Source organism: Enhydra lutris, unplaced genomic scaffold (genome assembly GCF_002288905.1).
Source record: "Enhydra lutris kenyoni isolate GAN:26980312 unplaced genomic scaffold, ASM228890v2 scaffoldscaffold24, whole genome shotgun sequence".
In the NCBI taxonomy this organism is placed as follows: domain Eukaryota; kingdom Metazoa; phylum Chordata; class Mammalia; order Carnivora; family Mustelidae; genus Enhydra; species Enhydra lutris.
The window spans coordinates 6802603-6820834 of record NW_019154108.1 but is presented as its reverse complement, the minus strand read 5'-3'; the positions used below and the strand labels follow the sequence as shown (position 1 = coordinate 6820834).

Sequence of the window (18232 nt, the reverse complement as noted above, 5' to 3'; positions counted from 1 at the left end):
CTATTTTGTTTTGCACTGAGTTCCACAGAGATAACATTAACGAAGTGAGAATCTCGCTGTGACAGTGGTTTCTGACAGCTTCAAAAATAAACACTCTTTTATCTCAACCTTTATACCCAAAGAATGTGAAACCAGGAGAGAGGTAATATTCAAAGCACAGAATTCCTTTTAGTAGCTTATTTGGACCTTGAAATGGTCACCTTTCTTACTGTTTTCTCCATCATCTTTTAACCAAACTAAAAATATCAATGTGACAAAGTGTAGAAAGGCAAGGATATGGCATTACACTTAGTTGGGCAAGGCTGGTATTAATGTTGTTATGAGAACTGATTTCTCTGAAAAAGTTCAACTTTTAAAAGGCTTTAATTATTTTATTATTGTTATTTAGATGGAAGACGTCATAGCACGCATGCAAGATGAAAAAAATGGAATTCCCATTCGTACCGTCAAAAGCTTTCTTTCCAAGATACCTAGCGTCTTCTCTGGTAAGTGTGCGTTCAGCACAGAACTGCTTTTTGTCTCTAGTACCTTCGGCATAACTGTTGAAAATCAATTCTCGCCACTCAGTGTAGAAACCCTCTGACTCATTTGTCCAGTAACTCTTAGGAAATACCCATGCTGTGTTCCATATCATGTGAGATCCTTGGAGTGATAGTAAAACAAAACAAAAAAGCGAAAATCATGACCTTACTTCACTCTGGGTCAGTGGCACAGATGTGATGAGCAAATGGGAAATAACAGAACATGATCTTAAAGATGTACAAAGCAACATGGTGTAGATTATGTATAAAATGAGGAGGACGAGGGGTGCGTGGGTGGCTCAGCGGGTTAAGCATCCAACTCAGGGTCTCAGCTCAGGTCTTGATCTTAGGGTCATAGGTTTAAGCTCTAAGAGGATGAAAACCATCACTCAGGGAGGGATCCTGAACAGCTGTGATGGGTGAGCTGAGTTTAGTGAGTGAGCAGTCCTGTCAGCTTCAAGACCTCCAGCTGTGGCTGTAGATCGGGGTGACCAGGGTGAGGATGTGTAGAGAGAGAAATGTGCGGAGAGGCTGGAACAGACGGTCTGCAGTCGGACGATGAGGGTCTTTGAAAGTCAACCCAAGAATCTAATTCTGATGTATGGAGAGTCTTCCCGCTCTCACAGAGCACATTATGATAAAGGTGCTTGGGGCAAAATGGCATTCAGTGAGGGCTGTTGTCACCATGATCTCCAAGGCCTGTGTAGGAAGAGTTTGGGTGCCAACATTCTGCTATCTAAGGAGTGAAAGGATAGAGGGGAAAACAGGAGCGTCTGTTAAATAACTGGCATTTAGGCTATGAGAGGACATAACCCAGTGGGGTTTGGTTTTGTTTTTTAATTGGGTGACTGTGAGACTAAGGAGTCCTTAGCAGAAATAGGGAATCCCCGCGGTTTGATTGGAAGTGACTGGAGGAAATGGTGGTGGCAAGTTAGAAATCTGTGCTCCAGCTCCAGGACACGGGGGATACCCAATCTGTGGGACTGAGGCGTGCTGGGCCTGGGCTAGCATGGCACGGAGAAGCAGAAGAATCACACAGACCAGAGCCTTCATGGAGAGTCATCAGGGGAAGGACGCTGGGCTGAGCCCATGGAGGATTTGCTTGGTGGGGTTCTTGAGCAAGGGTTCCGTGGGGTTCCTGAGCAAGGGTTCTGTTGTGCTTCCTCGTGAACAAGAGTTGAAAGAAGAATGATGGTCAGCAGGCCCTCAACCTCGGCGAAAGGGTAATGGGACCAGAATACAAACAGGCAGGCCCCGTTGTTGGGGTTTGGGGACTGCATTGCTCTTTGATGAATGGGAGAGAGAACAGGGACCAGATAAGACATGCAGTCTCACAAAATACACCCTCTTTTTTCTGCCACTGCCTTTCATGCCCACTTTGTTCCAGTTTCTTGCTCTCCTCTGATGATGGCCTGTGTCATCTCGCGTCTGGGGCCTTATGCCTTCTCACTGACTCACTTCCTGACTTTTGGGTCATTTCAAGATGAAATTCTTTCCATTCTTTAGAAGCTAGTTCAGAGAGCTCTTTGGAGAAAACCATCCTGAGCCTTCCTTCTCTGTACTCTCAAAAACAAAAAACAAAAAACAAAAAACAAAAAAAAAACAAAAAACAAAACCTTGTTATTTGCTTCACTCATAGCAGTTATTATGCTCTACTTTGGCTTATACTTTTGTATCCTGTCGTGTATCCCCTAGAAGATCGTAAAAGCGTCTTGGAGTCAGTGACTTACAGAGTTAACTTTGTACCTAAACCCAAACATGAACATCACTCATATTTTGATGACCAGTGAGAGGAGTGGCCTCCTGCGATTCCCTCGTGCAGAGGTTGCGCGCTGAAATGCGGTCAGAATCCGGCAGGTGAGAGCTGTGAGTTACCCAGCCCTCTGCCCCGGGAACTATGGCCAGGTCCCCCGTGCATGGCCTGTGTGAGGGCGCGGCAGTTCAGCAGTGTTTGAGGACGAGATCCGTGGGCACAAACGGCCGCACAAGAACAGTTTAGCTCCTCAGATGAAGCGGGGCTGCAGGTTCGAGTTACCTGTTTTCACGGTGAATCTAAATTTTTTGGTTGAGTTCTTCAAGAAGCAATAAATACCTCACTCGTGCCATTCCCCTCCGGTTCCGTAAAATTTCATACGGCTCCGACGTAGCATCCTCCTGGAAGAACGTTCAGCTGACAGAATTAAGATCTTAATTAAAAAGTAAGATGGGACATATCGATCGAGAAGGAACCAGGGGGCTTGTTTTAACGTTCATTGGCATGAAACAAGGTGGTTCTTATGTAAGGACAGTATCAATGACATTTTCATATTAAGGTAGTGAGTTTCTACTTATCATTCTGTGTTTCCTAGAGACTTTTCCTGAGCTCTGCCTCCCAGTTTGATGATCTGTTTTGCTGCAGATTTAACTGACATACTAGTATTAACATCTAGTATTTACCAACCTCTTTGTCGCGATAGCCCCACATTATAACGGTCTGAAGCCCTGTCTACTTCACTAGAAGATTTTAGTCTTTGGTGATCATTTTCCTCCCCGGATACTTCTTACAGGGATGAGGGATGAATCCCCGTGTCCTTTGGTGGTTCCACTCGCCACCTGCTGCTTGCTCTCCCGTCTGCCCGTCTCTCCCTCCTCCCTCCAGGCGTGCCTCACGGTCTACCGCAGAGCTCCTAGAGAAGTAGCGCATCTGCTGACGTCCCGGCCCTTAGCAGAACTGGAAACCGATTGTGGTGAATGAGTGACGTCATGTGTGAGAGGAGGGTGGTGGGCGTCTCTGGTACTGTGAATCCGGTTCTCTCAGGTTTCCCACTGAAGCTCCCTAAAGCCTTGATGCTCAAAACATGGCCCAGGGACCAGTAGCGCCAGCCTCATCTGGAAATTTACTTAGAAACGTAATAGGTGAGCCCACCCAAACCCACCACATCAGAACCTCAGTTTTAACACTGGCACGAAAGAGTGGGGTCCCAGGGCTGGCCGGGGCTCCAGGTCAACACCTGTGTTTTACCCAGGGGACTGGGTGCAGTGGGCAACTTGTTTGTGTGGATCTTTCTAGGGCTTTCACAGGCCCTGATTAATATTATTCATTTTTTTCTTTTTTTTTTTCTTTTCTACAATCTGACCTCAGTCAAGCCTATCCCAGCCCATTAAATGTTTTTGTTTTTGTTTGTTTTTTTTTTAAAGATTTTATTTATTTATTTGACAGACAGAGATCACAAGTAAGCAGAGAGGCAGGCAGAGAGAGAGGGGGAAGCAGGTTCCCTGCTGAGCAGAGAGCCCGATGCGGGGCTCGTTCCCAGGACCCTAGGATCACGACCTGAGCCCAAGGCAGAGGCTTTAACCCACTGAGCCACCCAGGCACCCCTGTTTTTGTTTTTTTTTCTCTTGTGTTTGTTTTGCTTGGGGGAAGGAGAAGGGATTTGAAAGAAGAATCTGGTTCCTTTACTCCCCACCCAAGAACCTGCTCAGCATCTCAGGTTGTGGAGGGATGGGCACTGTCCAGCGACATGTGGCAGCACCTGTGTATGACGTATATGTCACGGTGGCCAAGGTAGGCCCCCACCTGCCTCTGGTGAGAACAGCTATGATGAGAAAGTGATCATGCCATCCTACCCTCTCACGGCATCGGAGATCCCATCAAAGAATCTTATGACACAGATAATATAGATGTGATTTGGGCTTTTGGGTTTTCATTTTTTTACTTTATCCCATCCTGATAAACGCATTTCCTCCAACTAAACATCCAAGCCTTTTTTTTTTTTTTTTAATTATTTAAGTCTTAGAACTTTTAATTTTGGCCTCCTGGTTTCTGTAGTGCCAAGATCAGGAGGAAAGTCTTTGAATGAATCCCCCATGCTAATCCTTGAACTGTGGAGTAGGAGATAGCTTTGGGTGAGCGATCATACTGTCTCTCCCCCAGGTTGCTTTCTCACCCGCGGGAGTAGCTCAGGCGGTTCTGATGGTGGTGTGCGGCCGGACCCGTCCCCTTTAGGGGGTGAGCTCAGGGGTAAAGGCCGACCAGAGCCTGGCCAATCAGTTCTCTTTCTCGGGATTCTTTCTGTTGCGTCTCCCAAACTTCAGCTCCGTGTGTGCGTGTCTGGCATTGAAATCACGTAAAGTTGGGGACTGCATAATGGGCCGGTGTGGAGAGAAGCGAAGCGGACCTGTCTGACGCTTGAGAGCAGTGGACCACAGGAGGAGAGAAGAGGAGGAGAGGAAGCAGAAAGTCCTGGGTGTCCGATGGCTTTGCAGCCCTTGTCCCAGCCTTCTGGGACACAGTGCTGGGACCTCACACGCTTCCGGTGGGACTGCACAGCCCCTCCCCCACCCCAGCACACGCGCGCATGCACACACACACACACACACACACACACACACACACACACCGCCCTGTAAAACCTCTACCTGTGATTTTGCTCAGTTCTTCACTTCCCTTTTCTGTTTCGGACTTTTCCTGCATCTGGGGCAGATTCCGTGGGGAGGTTCTTAGGAATGCAAGTTTCCGAGGCCTCCCTACAGGTATCTAGGGCTGAAACGCATCCAGGCAATCAGTATTTCCGAGCTGAAAATAGAGGTACAGATGGGATTGGCGTCTTCTAGTCTTGGAGACCCGATAACTATTTTTCTTAAGGATTTTTATTTCAGGATTTTTATTTCACTGCTTTATCTATGCTACCGGGTTTTGCGGGCTAATGTTCTAATATTAGCGGGAAATAGACACATTGCGTATGTGTTGGTGTTCAAGGTTCAACCAAGTACAATCAGCTCAGGTGAGTTCTCTTCACAACGGTTAAAAAAGTCAGTTGTGGGGGTGGCGCCTGGGTGGCTCAGTCGTTAACTATCTGTCTTTGGCTCGGGTGATGGTCCCAGGGTCGTGGGATCGAGCCCCACATCGGGCTCCCTGCTCTGAGGGAAGCCTGCTTCTCCCTCCCCCACTCCTCCTACTGTGTTCCCTCTCACTGTGTCTCTGTCAAATAAATAAATGGAATCTTTAAAATTGGGGGAGAAAAAGTCAGTTGTGGGAGCAAAACTGCTTAAATGCCTTCACTTTGTAATTGGATCTTCAACCAAGAGCCCTAATTACATGTCCTTAATTGCCAAAAGAAATATCTTTATGAGGTTTGGGTATAATGATGAAGAAGCCTTTAGAGTAGGCAGAGAAATGATTATTTACATACTACTTTGTTAACTTTTGCAAAATATAAATCAAGGGCATTTACATCAAGTTCATTAAGTTGCTTAGGAGAGGACCCATAGGTCCCATATATTTGTTAAGTGATAAATACTAAGAAAATTTTGTCTTAGAAGATAAACTTGACTTTTTCCATTTTTTAAAACAGTAAGAAATGTGTAACTCATATTTTCCTTTTCCTGTTTCCTCTAGTTTCTAGGAAGCTCATTTGCTAAGTTGAACATTTTATTGGTATTTTTCACCTCACTCCTCAATGATGTATGACTTTCTTTTTTCTTTGAATTGTTTTTTTGTCTGTAAAAGACAAAAGATAAAAGATCACTGTTGTTGTTTTCATCTGGGTTCTATTTGTGTGTGTGAAACAGAAGGAATGGGAGGGATTAATACTGTAAATTGCTTCGAGTCATGTTTTGAAGGTAGATAAGAATCCAGAAGCATCCGAGAAGCGTCTGTATACTTAGGAGTTGTTCTGCCCAGAATCCTCACCATTCAGCTGGGGCTCCATCTTGCCTTTGACCTGAAGCTCTCCATCACAATATGAAAGATGAAGCTCAAATATTATTGCAAAAGAAGCTCAAAAGTGCTCATGCAATTTTTATACAATTGTGTCTTCAAATTGGAAAAATAACTATGAAGCTAAAAATACAATATGTGTAGATTTTGCTGAGGATTTTCTCCGAATGAATCTCATAAGCCTTATTCCCGTGAATAACTATTGTCCTAGAATTCATATCCTGTAACTTACAGTGTTTATTCATCTCTTGCCTGAAAATCTTCGGTAAGGCAAACTATGACACTCACATCAGCCACAAATCCTTTGTATTTCAATTCGGAATGGAAGCAGAATATAGATCCAAATCCAGATGGAGCACAAGCCTGTGAATAAGAGGAAATGATTAATTTTACATTTTTCATGCCATTTGATCCATTTTTGATAGTATTTACTACTATACCATTTGCCGTGGCTACATGCATATCTGAATGATTTAAAACTGACAATGTAGTTTTTCAGGTGCTTAAGATCAAGATGTTGAAATAGGGCTTTTTTTTTGGTGCTTTATTTCTGGAAAATACGTTATAATACTATCAAATATTATTTACATGTAGATTTTTTATTGATTCACAATAATGGACATTTATAGAGTTTTAGAGTCTAATAAACCAAGAACATCTAACACAGGAGATGTTCATTAAATATTTGTTAAGTGGGTAACTAATAATTATAATTTTAGAGGAAATATTTGCATTCATATGGATTGTGAAGGGAGTTACACTATTGTGTGGCTTCATCAACACAAGAGGATTATTTGGATTTTTTAAAAAGAAATTTCTTAGTGTTTTTGGCCTCTCAGTTGTGTAAAATTTTGTCTCTGGAGTCTGATGATATTATCTTGATTTATAACATAAATCACAAGAACAAGAACCTGGGCACGAATTCCATGGTGTTTTGAGGTGGGTCTCTAGATTTCTATTCGTTAATAACATATTACACAGGCCTCAGGAGCCTCTTGTGTTGCAGACATTTTGCCAGGCCTGGTGATATGGAGACGTAAGACATTGTTTCTGCCCTTGAGGAGGCCACTCTCCAGTGAGGAGACAACAAGGTGAAATAATTTTTGTGACAGGATACACCCCGAGTGCTGAGGAGTATGTGAAGTCTAACCCGGGCTCTTGCGGTCAGAGGCATTTCTTGGAGAAGATGACATCTGAGATTCATTGTGAAGGATGAATCAGAGTTAGCCAGACCAAAGGGGAGCAGTTGTTCAGAAATTCAAGGTGTGAAAGGGTCGTGTAAGCTCAGAGAACTTGCAGTGACCTTGACCCAGGGTGAGGCATGTGGGGTCTAGAGGGGAAGTCAGAACTGAAAGCAGTAGTAAAATTCTTGAGGGATCCGACTTTTATCCTGTAACAAGTCAGGGGCATTTGGTGATTTTTAAGCAGGGAAATGGGATCACCAAATTTTTTTCATGGTGGTTTCTCTGGGGAAAATGTAGGGAGTAAATATCTGTTTGTAGAGAAGGGAGACAAGGGTGGGAGTTGGGGCTGCGGTCTGGGGCAAAGATTACGACAACCGGACCCACCAGGCCAGTGGAATTGAAAAAAAAAAAAAAATCAGATGTATAAGAAATTGTGAGGGCTTATAAGGGACTTCATTAGTTCAGTACCAGGATTCAAGATGGGGGCTGGTGAGGGGGAGGGATTAGTGAGAGGCCAGATAGATTGGTTAATCAAGAAGCCACTGCCCACAAAGACACCCATATTTATGACCTGACAATGAATGCACAATAATACCTTCTACACATGAACTGGAAAACACAGGAATTCTCTTTCTCTCTATTTTCATGGAGATGATGGAGAAGTGATGGTAAATTTTGAACACCTTGAGTTTCAGATCCTCACAGAACAACCCCGTGAAATGTCCAGCTATTGAATATATATCTATATCTGGAATTCATAAGTATTTAGTAATACAACGAGTAGATAAGATCTAGTCTGGGTGGATTGTTGGTGAGAAGCAGAATAGATGAGATCTCTTCTGGAGTTTTGCGTGGAAGGAGAAAATCAGGGGGCCAGAGATGTGGAGCATCTCTGTGGAGCAGAAGCACTTAGGGCTGCACAGAATATGTGGCTCATATATGCTTGCTTTTTGAGTCCTGGCCTGCAGGATTGTTCCCTCAGTTCACTTGGGGCAGCAAGGGAGATGGGTTCAAGGTGAACCCTAAAGTCCTCGTTTAAGTGACTGGACATCACACTATTCTATGTCTGGAGATCTGACTCTAAGGGATAAAGACTCCAGTGGTTTTCTTTGAGAATCAGTCAGCACATAAAATCTAAACTGCTTTATTCCAAATGGGTCATGCTCTGTGCACTATGGAAGATTGTGGGATGAGGCCATCGCTGTGTTTATGATAGATAAGCTTAAAACCAACACTTGGCCAAACCTCAGGTAATATCTCTAGAAATACCCACCACCCTCTAGATTTCAATTATTCTAGATCGTGATGAAATAAATAAGCCTTTGCCTATTCGATGAGTCCATTTCCTTCAATCAGTTGACTGTGAAATTACTGGGTTTCCAATGTTATTTTCTGTAGCAAGAACTAAACCAGAATTCTCTTCTCAATTTTTTGTCAGTGGTGGTTTTCATTAAACCTGAATTGGACCATGCCCGTGAAGCAGTCCACTGAGATCAGAAAAGTCTGCAGGACTGCCTGTTGGCAGCTATCAAATAAAAATTCCCATTAAATCAGGTTATTTAACATATTTGAAGATTGAACTTACTGAACAAATTCTTAGAAGCCAAAAAGGTTGCTGCCTATTCTAAATCATCAAGCACTATATATGGAGGAGAAAATGGTAGAAATTAGAGGGAGTTCTGCTCAGGCATTTCGACATTTTGTGTATTTCTATCTTTTGTCTTTTATTAGCTTGAGAAGGTTCTCCATCACAAGCATGTTGATAATTATGGGGTTGAATCTCGTTGCTATCCTTCTTTTGCCACTTAATTCCATCCCTCATCTGAATCGGTCACTTTTAACGTGCTCTCGTATAAATGACTTACCACCGATTGGCAAGACCAAAGTTTGCAGTCAGAAAAGTTGTCTAATAGTCCTTATGTTGTGTGGCTTTGGCTGGCCTCAGGTCTTTTTTGCATTTTAAGCTGCTTTATGTATGTGGGTATTAGTAACATTGGAAAGCTGTACATATTCAATGTAGACAACTTGATGACTTTGGAGATAAGTGTAAACCAGTGAAAATCAGCAGTATCTGTGCCATAAGCATATCCATCACCTCCCAAAGTTTCCTCCTGTCCTTTTTATTTATTTATTTGGGGGGGTGATGAGAACATTTAACATGAGAGCTACCCTCTTACCAGATTTTGAATACCCAGTATTGTTGTGCTTAGGAACTGTGATCTCCAGGATTTATTCATTTTACGTAACTGAAACTTTGTACCCTTTGATGAGTACCTCTCCACTTCCCCCTTTCCCCAGTCCCTGACAAGCCCTGTTCTACTCTCTGCGTCTGGTTTGGCCAGGTTAGACTCCTCACATTCATGATGTCCCGTATCTGTTCTTTTGTGTCTGGCTTATTTCACTTAGCATAATGTTCTCCAGGTTCATGCCTGTTGTCACAAAAAGTCAAGATTTCCTTCTTTTCCAAGACTGAATAATATTCTGTCAGTTTCAAGCCTAAGGCTCAGAAAAGTATTTTAATTCTCTGGAGTTCATTCTGACCATTTTTTGTTTTTTCCCCCTCTCTGTCCTACTCTTCCTCTTGACATGGTCGATATCAACGGAAGTGACGTGTTGAGTCACCCCAATTGCATAGAAATAGAAACTGTGATATTTTATAATCACTGGATGTGGAACCACTTATTTTTTATTATTAATTTGATTATGTAATAATGTACACAGTTCTCTGTGATGCCTTAGTCATCTATATGAAAACTGGGCAGTATATGTGTGCTTAAACATCAGGTTGCCTTTGGGGCTTCTGGGTGGCTCTGTCAGCTGAGCATCTGACTCTTGGTTTTGGCTCAGGTCATGATCTCAGGGTGGTGAGATCAAGCCCCGTGTTGGGCTCTGTACTCAGCATGGAGTCTGTTTCAGATTCTCCCTCTTCCTCTTTTTCCCCTGCATCCTCCCACCCTAGTTGTCCATGCTCTCTCTAAAATAAATGAATAAATGAAAAAGATCAAGTTGCCTTTAAATGTAATAGTTAAAATATGTCCTGCCTCTTTTCCTTTATTTCTCTAAAGGTCGTATGCATATTTGCTAGTGTCATGGAGGCCCAACCTGTGCAGGTTTAAACTTCCCCTGTGGATAGTTGCAGAGGTAAGAAGAGAAAAGAGCAAGCTTGATCATATATGCACTAGCCCAATGCAAGTTTTAGTAAGTATGTATTTTGCATCGAAATGTTTTCGAGAGAAACTTTCAAAATGGCTTATATGACTTAACCCAACCCTGTTTCTATTTAGAGTCAATTTAAAGACAGGTAGGATGAGTCATCTCGAATACTTTTCTGCGGAGCCCGTAAGGCCAACGAGGTAATTCTAAGACACTTCTAAATGTCTAAGGTGCTCCTTTCTGAAACTGACTGCTTACTGTGAAATTTACATTTACTTTTTTAATCTCCCATTGGAATGTCTATCACAGGATATACAGAAATTCAGAAAGAGATTGATTTTGAAAATAATTCTAAAGTATGTTGGCAGAAATTATACTTGTCATACCTTGTGTTTATGATACCCCAAATAAAAGTGGAGAATGCAGAGGGGAAATTTATGCACGGTAAATAAAAAAGAAAAATGTACCCTAAAAATATTGGCAGTTCTTAAAGTTGAGTTCTGAAAACAACAACCACAACCACAGCAACAAGTGCTTGGAGAAAACAAGAAATGTTAATTAACCAGATCTGCAAATCTGAACATGAACGTTTGCAAGAAGCCTATCCTTGCTTTGTCATCTTCTCACCTCACCTTGCTGATCAAGTGACGAAGTCACTGGCACATAGTAACTCCGTAGTCAGCCAAGCTGGGGAACAAGAGGAGAGGCCGGGCTGTCACATCGTCAGGCATTTAAATGATCTTTGCCGTGAAAGATTCTTCACCCCCTCTTGGCTGTCACTCTTTCCTTATTGTAAAGTAGCACCCATATGTGATTAGAAATAGTAAAGAATCTAATCTCAGCTGCTTGGACTCTCTGGCATAGATTCTAGATACTTATTTTTCTGGAAACTCCGTACTACTGGGAAGTGATGTGGTTAGACATTTATTGGGCTCTTGCTGTATTTGTAGAGAAATGATTTCTTTTATAATATGGGTTGACCAATTTAATATGACCAACATGAAAGGCAAGCTTTTACTTATTTTCACCAGAATGCTAGAAGAAACATTACAAATTGAGGAATATCCAGATGCTTTGATTTTGGCTTGAGCTTTTTGGGTAGATGTATCGACTAGGACCAGGACCTGTTTCTCTTTCCAGATAATGGGAAGATAGTGGTTCCCTGCTTCCCTGTAGGGCCTTCTGAACATCTGATTTTGCTATTTTATATTTTAAGTGAATATTATTGTGATTGAAGTTGAGTTTGTCCTCCAAATAACTCCATTCCAGGGTAGGAAAACTCCGTCCGAATACAAAAGTGTGTCTGTCAAAGTCCACACAGAAGACTTCTCTCTGACTGCCAGCCATGTTGGTTGTCTAGAATAGTTCTGTTGCCTTATCTTTTACTCAGAATACCATAGCTTTTCCCTATGATGTCCTCCCTAGATGAGAACCTCTTTCTAACATTTTATTGCTGTATGACCAACAGCATGTAAATACATCTCTGGAGAGGGATTTCTTTACTTAAGATTCTGAAGAGACCTCAAGAGTAAATCATTAGCAGTGGGCCAAAATGAGTAATTTACTGGACAATACCCCTGTGCCTACAGGTTACTGATTTCTATTCTTAAGGAGCACCCTAGAGAGAGCACCTCTAGTTCTCCTATCCCTCCCTAGGAATCTGACAGGATTCCTAGTTAAGTATAGACTGAATGGACAAACATGTTACCAAGATTCTACCAGGAAATATTGAGCCTCACTGATATTGTAACTTTTTTTAAGATGTCATGAAAGAGCAATTGGTATACTTTATTTAGAGTTTCCAAAAGTTATCACTACATTTCTACAAAAAAAAAAAAAGAGAGAGAGAGAGACTATGTATGGCAACGTTGGGACTATTTTGGCCTGGTTAAGGGATAATAGAAAAGGAAGAAAACATAATATGGTCATGAACAAACAATGTTCTGGAGGTCTGGAGAATCCCAGCTGGTGCTGAATTTTATCTTAGCATTTAAATGTTATCTTTATAGGCATTTAGATTCTTCAGATTTACAGATGATGCCAAATTGTACTAAAAAGTGAAAATTTGAGCCAAAAAAGAAATTTAAAGATGAGAATGCCAGGATATGTGAATTATCATATCATTATCACCAGGAATGAAAATTATCAATTAGCCACATAGAAAGTAATACCGTTTTAAGAAGTAACACAAAATCAATCTTTAGGAAGACAGGCTCAGTACTACAGTTGAGACCCATGCAAGGACCAGAGGGCCACCAATAGTCTGGTCTCCTAAAGTCACTGCTCCACTGTGCTCCTTTGATGAAGGAGACCAGATACAGTTTTGATTAAGGTGCTTAACATAAAGAAATGGGGAGGAAATTGGACAGAAGATGAAAACTGTGCTACCCACATTCAAAACCAAATGAGTATCAGCTTCTCAGAGTTTGGACCATTTCATGCCATTAATCCAACCTCAAAGTCAATGACAGAGTTTGAAAAGAGTCAGTACAAGGGCGTCCCTTAAAAGGCAGCTTTTACATGAAAGATATGAAGAATTTGTATGGCCTCAGTAATTACAAGGTAGAACTTTTTATTGGTCCTGTGTTAAAAATAGTTTGAAAAGGGTTAGGTAACTAGGCATAGTACATGCCCAAGAGATAATAACAAAAAAAGAAGAGCTATTTAGCCTTTTTTTTTCTTTTTTTTTTTTTTTTGGTGTTGATGTTACTGGGAAACTCACTATTTCTGCATGTGATATGTAGAAAATGAACAATAATAAATGGAGACATTATTATAGTTATTTTATTATTATGATTTTTATTATCCATTCTAGAGACTTGGTTTAGGCCCAGATTTGGAATTCTCTTCCCTGCTAGGTAGCTAAGCTATTGCAAAACCAAGGAATTTCCTATATTGGGAAGCTCAGTAGCTTCTGATCTAAGGTTTTCCAAGTATGTGCTTAAAAGCTATTAGTTTAAGTCCTGTTAGTTTCATCAAATAATAATCATTCTTCACATTCTCAAGGTGCCTTATAGATCTCAATACTCTTTTTTTTAATGATGTTATGTTAGTCACCATACAGTACCTCATTAGTTTTTGATGTAGTGTCCCCTGATTCATTGTTTGCGTATAACATCAATACTCAATACTCTTTACTGTGTCCTATCTTTGACTCCTCACAACAAATAACTATATATATCTGAGTGAAATATTGGGACACAAAGTTTTGTGAGTAGCTCTTTTCATATCTTATCATAGATTATTATGTACTGATATTGGTGTTCTTCCTTAAGTAAATCACATTTTTACATTCTTCACTAATCTCTGTGTTATTATAATGTCAACACTCAGTGGGTTGTGCCATCTGGACAATTACTGAAAGAATAAAATAGCGAAAGTCACAGGCAGGCTTGCAAGTTTATCTTGGGACATTTCACGGACGCAGACGTATTAAATTTTCATTTTACAGTAATCCACTCTGGAAATTATTTCTCACAAATGTCGTCTTTTCTTTAAGTCAACAGACCTGAAAAGCTTAATTTTGTTCCTTGGTGAGTTATTTTCTAAAACCCTGGAAATGATAGGTTGCTAAAGAAAAACCCATTAAAGAAGAGCTTACTTCTTTGAATTAATCCATTAGCACGGCTTTCTTTGGAGAGAGAACCAAGTTCACCCTAGAGTTAGACAGTGAGTTGGGATGACACTAAAGTCTTCATTATCCCCAAGTGTGAATAATCTTGATGACTGAATTGCTGGTGTGGGTGTATTTTTTGAAATAACGAATTGGTACACATGTTCAAGGTGCAGCTGTCACCTACTGTTTTTGCCGTCTTTTTATCCTGATGACACCATCTGGTTTTTCCCCTTCCTCTCTCTCTCTCTCTCAGAACACATGGAGAATGGCTCTAGATTCTCAGCTCCCAGAATTCTAGGATAGAGAGCTGTCTCATCCATACTCTCCCCCATCCCGTCCTCATCCCTACACCAACCGCCATTTATCATTTGTATACCTGTGGATTTTGCTAGCACTGCGTTCTTCTTCATGAAATTTATTTTACCTGACATTTTATCCTCAGCGGGAATGGATGGGGTTCTTACTAGAAGCTGTAAGCATCTGGTGAACAAGAATAATGTCTCCTTTCAATCTGTATCCTCCATGCATTCAGCACCTGGTACCTAGAAGACAGTCAGCAAATGGTAATACTTCTCATAGGACAGGGGATGTCCTGGGCATTCAGGTACATTCACAAATTTCACTTCTCGATTCGTGGGCACTGGAAAGAGCACTCAGTCTAATCATTTGCTCTGTTGGCCTCTGGTGCTGGACCATGTGTTTATTTCAGCGGGGAGCCCTGGAACGATGTCAGCTCGGCTCTACTGTCTATTACCGCCTTAGATGGGTTTCAAGATGGAGAATCAGGAAATTGAACACAATTTTCAAATTCCTCCAAGGTCCGAAACACACTCAATATAAATGTTATTATTGGGTTTATAGTGAGTTTGTAGAACGATGGACATTCCCATATTCAAGTGTAAATATTCTTGAGAGCTTGTCTGGAATAGTGGAAAGAGTATAGACTGGTAGGAAACAGACCTGGGTTTTAGTGCCATTTCTCCTGTGCCAGAGAGGAGCACCATACGCTAAATGACAGTTCTGGTTCTGAGGCGTAGATGGATATGAATCCATTTGGGTCAAAACAACTATCATAGCAACTGCTAGCATTTACTGAGTTCTTACAATGTAGTTGGCACTCAGTCAATGTTAACTTTTTAGATGTATTATTTTATGTATCAGTGTCCTTACAAAGGTAAGTAAAAGAGCAGGTCAATAACTTGCCCCAGATAATGCCATTAGTAAGCAGTAGAGCTGACATTTGAATCTAGGTTAATTTAATAATGTGTCTATATTTGTACATATCATTATAATATGTATCATATATATTATTATATATAATATATATTATATAACATATAGCTCAATATTATATATAATATATATCTCAATTTGATTCCCTGAAATAATTTGAATTATTTATCCTTCCTTATTTCATTTTGCATTCAGCTTCGAAAATGTCTCTTTATTCATAGAGAAGTCAGTCCAGTGAGAGATTTGACATGAGTAGTAATCAAATGGCTTTTCTTTTTTGATTTCAAGACTTGACTGTAAGTATCAGTCTGCTCCCCTCAGGACACTGGTGCTTTATTTGGTAAGAAAGTGCCACATTCTCTTAGGAGCAGGAGCAGTCCGTGAGGGAGGAGAAAAACGACATGCTGACTGATCCGTGCTGAGGAAGTGTGGCGTGGTGCAGAGAAACAGAACAAAAAGGAACAGAACAGTGGCTGCAGGGCTAACTGTGTAAACTTCCCTGGGGCCCCTTCACTGTACCAGAAGCACTGGACCCTCCCCCTTTCGCCCTCCCTTCCTCCTCCCCTCTCCACTGATGGAGCAGCAGACACAGGAACAAAGTATCCACAATCCACAACCACGTGACCCTCACCTCACTACAGATACCACAATTATCACATTATGCAGTTTTCAGACTTCTCGTTCTTTATTATTTTTATTATTATGTTCAGTTATCCACTGTACAGTACATCATTAGTTTTTGATGCAGTGTTCAGTGATTCATTAGTTATGTATAACACCCAGTGCTCACCACAACACATGCCCTCCTCATTACCCATCACCCTGTTACCCCTCCTCTCACACTCCTCTCTTCTGAAACCCCCAGATTGTTTCTTGAGGTCCATAGTCTCTCATGGTTCCTCTTCCTCTCTGGTTTCTCCCCCTTTGGATTTCCCTCCCTTCCCCTGTGGTCCTTTGTGCTATCGCTTATGTTCCACATACAAGTGAAACTATATGATAATTGTCTTTCTCTGCTTGATGTAACTTCATTTAACTTAATCCCCTCCAGTCCCATTCATGTTGATGCAAAAGTTGGGTATTTATCCTTTCTGATGGCTGAGTAATACTCCATTGCATATATGGACCACATCTTCTTTATCCATTCATCTGTTTGAGGGCATCTGAGCTCCTTCCACAGTTTGGCTATTGTGACCATTGCTGCTTTGAACGTTGGGGTACGTATGCCCCTTCTTTTCACTACATCTGTATGTTTGGGGTAGATACCTAGTAGCGCAATTGCCAACCTGTTCTTATCGCTGATCACCACGGAACATGTGTGTCCTCGTTAATAGCCACTTTTTTCTCTTTCATTTATTCTCCGGGTCAGATTTCTACTAACTCATGTCATTTGCATAACTGCTCCACCTGTTTCCAGGGAAACAGCTATGCTTTCTGTATAAATATAAGATTTTTTGTCCTAACTGCCCTTTGCCACATTTTGTTACAATGAAATATTTTGGGGAGTTGTTTATTTTTCAATTTCTTCTTCAAAAATTATGTATTAAGCTATTTTTTCCATACCAATCCCCTTTTTTTCCCTCTGTACCCAAGGACTCTGTTGAGAAAGGAGAGCAGTTGATTTAAGAGGGTTTGTTGGAACCAGGGAGAGTCAAAAGAGGAAAGTTACGGGGTTGGGCTTTTAATTTGGTCTCTAGTCTGTGCTGTGGGATGGACTTAGAGCATGACCTCTCTCTTTTTGGCTGGAGATTGGGGAATGATTTGCACAAGGTCACATTTTACCCTGTGAGCAAAAATGACAGTTTCTAAAACTACGGCCTTTGTTTTGTGGCATTGGAGTTCCTCACTGAGCAAAACTGTCCCCTGTGTTTATTGCAGAGTGCTGAATTCCCATGTGAAAGTACCTAATGTTCAAAGAATTACCAGGATGTACATAAAAAATCGCTTGGCCATTAAGTGTAGCACAGATGAGGGACAAGATGTTCTTGCTTTAAACAGAAACTGTACACTCAAGACTCAAACTAAATAGATACTAAATTAAGCCCAGAGATCACTTTAATGTGATTTTTGGTCTAATTATCGTTGGTATAAACAAAATAATTCTCACCTCATACTACTACTGGGAATTTAAACTTTAGTAATCATCCAAACCTAAATGTAGTGGGAGCGCCCTTGGATGGAGGGTCGCGTCATCTGCTCAGAGATTGCCCCACAAGGCATCAAACCAGAAAATGTTTGGCACAGCCATACAGAAATTCCCGTGAGAACAAAATTTCATACTTGACACAATGAGGGAGGAATGCAAGACGATATGTTGTTAAAGGCTGAATTGTTTGCGCCTCGGGGTTCAGAGTGGAGGGGAGCCATCAGTCAGGAGGGGCTGGGACGGTCAACAAAAGACTCATCAACAAATAGGAGAGAGACGCAGAAGCAAATGAAGAGTGTCCTAGGAAAGACTCAGTCTGAGAAGCGTCACGCCTGAATCAAATGGAAACATCTGCCCCACACATCATGGCCGCTAAAGATTACCCTCTGGGGTCCTCCAGGTGGGCTCCCCACGAGCCCTATAATCTCAGGATGGCTTTGTATGCTCAGTCACTGTAAGTCGAAATGGAAAACTGCCGACTTCAAGTGAATTTGGAGTCGAGTTTGGTGATGGATGTACCACTTCGGCTCAGGTCATGATCTCAGGGTCCTGGGATCGAGTCCCACATCGGGTTCTCTGCTCAGCAGGGAGCCTGCTTCCCTCTCTCTCTCTCTCTCTCTGCCTGCCTCTCTGTCTACTTGTGATCTCTCTCTGTCAAATAAAAAAAATAAAAAAATAAAATCT

The 18232-nt window shown here is 41.5% G+C and overlaps 1 protein-coding gene across 1 annotated transcript in view; it reads left to right on the top strand.

The window, feature by feature from the left end:
* The window catches only part of LOC111150746 (regulator of G protein signaling 7), a 511256-nt gene that overhangs the window by 232182 nt on the left and 260842 nt on the right, over positions 1-18232 (top strand). Inside the window, exon 3 of the mRNA XM_022508325.1 lies at positions 389-485. Coding sequence (XP_022364033.1) covers positions 389-485 — 97 coding nt within the window. The remainder of the gene's footprint in view (positions 1-388; positions 486-18232) is intronic.